Consider the following 2,471-nt stretch of genomic DNA (forward strand, 5'->3'; position numbering starts at 1 on the left):
CAACGATGTTGATGACCGTAGTTGTGGTGTGAAAATTGAAAAATGAATCCTCCCAAAATGATGGAAAGCCATTTCTCAAATTTTTTTTTTTTTTTCTTTTGATCAAACACTCATTTTTCTTTGATTCACAATTTACACTCTTTTTTTTTTTTTAATACACAATTTACACTCTTTACTAAATATATAAAAAATGATTTTCTAGGTTCCAAGAAAAAGATTCAAATAAATGAAATAAAATAAAATTTCCAAAAAATAAAACAAAAAGTCTCTTAATATGGAAATGACAATGTTGCCCTTGCCCCATTGCCCCAATTCTGCTAAAACCTTTCCGTCCATTGTCCAAAACCCCTTACTGGAGTTTATGGTCCGATAGAGAGCTCCTTTGACAGCCGCCACCGGAGCTCTGAGCACTTATCCGCTCCCCGATAAAACCCCGTCAAAAGTTACGGTAAGCTGCTTCTTCAAAACCTCGATTGATTGATTATATCTATATTTACCTTAAAAACTCAATCTTTCATGTTCTCAGTTCATTTCTCGTTTCCTACCCTGCACATTTCAACAAAATATCCATGACCCATTTACAGAAACCCAGAGTTTCACCTCTTCTCAAATGGGTTTCTTCTTTCTTTGATAACCATTTCGGGTACACAAGTCCGACCCTTTGGCTTTCCGGGTCAGCCCGGAGTACTAGGTTTTATAGAACCAAAAAGAACGCCCCAGTTCTTGAGAAAACCCCCCAATTTCCTCTGGCCGTCAGGCAAGAGGCCCAGGCTGCTCTTACAGAGTACCTGCATTCCACCAGAAGCTTGCCGTTTTCGGATGCTGAGCATATAAGTAGGAACTCACCGCATTTTCTTGAAAGTTTGTTGAAGAGGGTAAATCCGGACAAGGAAGTTTCGCGATCTGTAGTGCGGTTCTTGAGGTACCATCCCATTAATGAATTCGAGCCCTTCTTTGAGAGTGTGGGGTTGAGCCCTTCTGAGTACTCACCCTTTTTGCCTCCAAAGATGATGTTCTTGAATGATGATAAGTTGTTGATGGAGAACTATCATGTTTTGTGTAATTATGGTGTTGCGAGGAACGAGATTGGAAATATTTACAAGGAAGCTCCGGAGGTTTTTAGGTATAGCTCCGGGTTGTTGAAATTAAAGCTTCAATCTTTCGAAGAGGTTGGCCTACATCGGGTTACTGTGGCTAAGATTGTTTGTTTGAGTCCTCACCTTCTGACAGGCAATGAGAGTAAAGATTTCTTTACTGTTCTGGAGAAGTTAAAGAGCGCTGGAGTCGAGGCTGGAACCGAGTGTGAATGGATTCAGGGGCAAATATCGAAGGGAAATGCCCATAACTGGAGGTGTGTATGTGAAGCGATGTGCATGTTCTGTAAGTTGGGTTTCAGTGAAGAGAAATTGAGAAAGATCATATGCCAGAATCCAGAGCTTTTGTTTGAGGCCTCGGGGCATACTACTTTTTTGCTAATTGGGTTCTTGTTGAAATTTGGATATGCACCGCATGATATGCAGAACGTGTTTCTGCAGATTCCAAAACATAAAGTTGGGCAATTTGTTAGGAATCTACGCAGCTGTTATATTTTCTTGGTTGAAATTGATATGCATAGCCACGATATAGGCAATATTGTTCGTTCACACGCTGTGCTACTGGGTTCGTGCTCTTTGAAGAAAGCAGTTACCTTGCTTACTAACCTAAGAAGTGGGAAGAAGAGGATTTGTAAAATGATCTTGACGGATCCTCATGTTTTGAAGAAATGGGTTGTTGGTTTGAGAGTCGAACCACTTCAGCCAACAGAGGACGATTTAAACTCAAACGTGATGAAAACAAAGTTCTTGTTGAGTTTGGGGTTTGTTGAGAACTCGAGTGAAATGGAAGAAGCTCTCAAGGCATTTCGAGGCAAAGGATTGGAGCTTCAAGAGAGATACGATTGTTTAGTAAATTCCGGTTTGAAACCAAAGGAGGTGGCTAAGATGGTCAAAGTAGCTCCACATATTCTCAACCAAAGTAAGGAGCACATTGAAGCAAAGATTGATTTTCTCATAAACACCTTGGGCTATCCAGTGTCTAGTTTAGTTGCGTTTCCGTATTATATCTCATACACATTCGAGAGAAGCACACTTCGGCTTTCAATGTACAATTGGCTGAAAGAACGAGGGAGAGTTCGTCAAAATTTGGCCTTGAGCACCCTTATAGCTTGCTCAGACAAAATATTCTTGAAGACATATGTGAATCCTCATCCCGGTGGCCTTTACACTTGGGAAAAGCTGAAGAAACAAGTGTATCCAGATTGATCAAACTGTTATTACTGTAAGAATCCATCTAACGCATGTCTACAAGCTAGATTGATGTACGATAGATACCCCCGCTAAATCTGAAATGCAGCATTCTTTTTTAAATTTTTGTGTCAAATTTTCCTGGTATTTGATTATCCAAAGAGATCATTTCAATATATGCATATTCCA

At 40.0% G+C, this 2,471-nt stretch overlaps 1 protein-coding gene across 1 annotated transcript; it reads left to right on the forward strand.

The window, feature by feature from the left end:
• The first annotated feature begins 372 nt into the window (after nt 1–372).
• On the forward strand, nt 373–2,471 carry LOC116018810 (transcription termination factor MTEF18, mitochondrial-like). The gene has a single exon (XM_031258816.1). It carries the CDS (start codon nt 570–572, stop codon nt 2,298–2,300), a length of 1,731 nt encoding a protein of 576 aa, XP_031114676.1. The 5' UTR covers nt 373–569; the 3' UTR covers nt 2,301–2,471.

The sequence above is a fragment of the Ipomoea triloba genome, chromosome 1 (genome assembly GCF_003576645.1).
Source record: "Ipomoea triloba cultivar NCNSP0323 chromosome 1, ASM357664v1".
NCBI lineage: Eukaryota > Viridiplantae > Streptophyta > Magnoliopsida > Solanales > Convolvulaceae > Ipomoea > Ipomoea triloba.

Coding starts and splice junctions, on each gene's coding strand:
- LOC116018810 (XM_031258816.1), top strand. CDS start 570: ATGACCCATTTACAGAAACCCAGAGTTTCACCTCTTCTCAAATGGGTT.